Source organism: Penaeus monodon, chromosome 22 (assembly GCF_015228065.2).
Source record: "Penaeus monodon isolate SGIC_2016 chromosome 22, NSTDA_Pmon_1, whole genome shotgun sequence".
Classification (NCBI taxonomy): Eukaryota; Metazoa; Arthropoda; class Malacostraca; order Decapoda; family Penaeidae; genus Penaeus; species Penaeus monodon.
Window position 1 is genome coordinate 42,052,956 of NC_051407.1, and position 594 is coordinate 42,053,549.

Below are 594 nucleotides of genomic sequence, written 5' to 3' on the forward strand. Positions count from 1 at the left end.
TTTTTTTTTTTTATGGAGTATGTTGCACATTTTCTGTTATTATTTGTTAAAAAAAATTATCACACTTTTGTAGATTCTACTACTCACATAAATATTAACTATATATTTTCAGCAAACCGAATTACAAGAAGAGAAAAAAACATATGAAGAGATGGTCAAAAAAGCCGTTGAAGTTGATAATAAATTAGATGAATTGCTCAAGGACAGATCAGAATCAGCCCTCCTTGACATTATGAAGAAGAGGTATGTAGAAGGATAAGGGATAGAGAGAGATGAAGAGGGGGAGAAAATTATGAAGTGGGGAAAAGGGGGGGGGGAGAAAGATTTGGAGAAAAGATAAAGCAGTTTTGATGATTGCATGGATGCTGCATCATTAGTCCTTTTTTAAAAATCTGAGTCACCGAGTGCATGCTGTATCTGTGGGCCATTGTGTCATTTGTTTATTGGTTTGAAATCATAGTCAAAAAAGTAAACATTTGAGAAAGTTATGAACTGCTGTTTCCTTCTAGCTCATTCATCTCTCTCACTGTGTAATACAACAGGGTCATCATTGCAAATGAAATAAATATTTTCATTTAATGGCAGTAAATTAAA

The 594-nt window shown here is 33.2% G+C and overlaps 1 protein-coding gene across 1 annotated transcript in view; it reads left to right on the top strand.

The window, feature by feature from the left end:
- The window catches only part of LOC119587152 (centromere protein K-like), a 3,726-nt gene that overhangs the window by 1,409 nt on the left and 1,723 nt on the right, over positions 1 to 594 (top strand). The window contains exon 2 of the mRNA XM_037935907.1: positions 113 to 243. Coding sequence (XP_037791835.1) covers positions 113 to 243 — 131 coding nt within the window. The remainder of the gene's footprint in view (positions 1 to 112; positions 244 to 594) is intronic.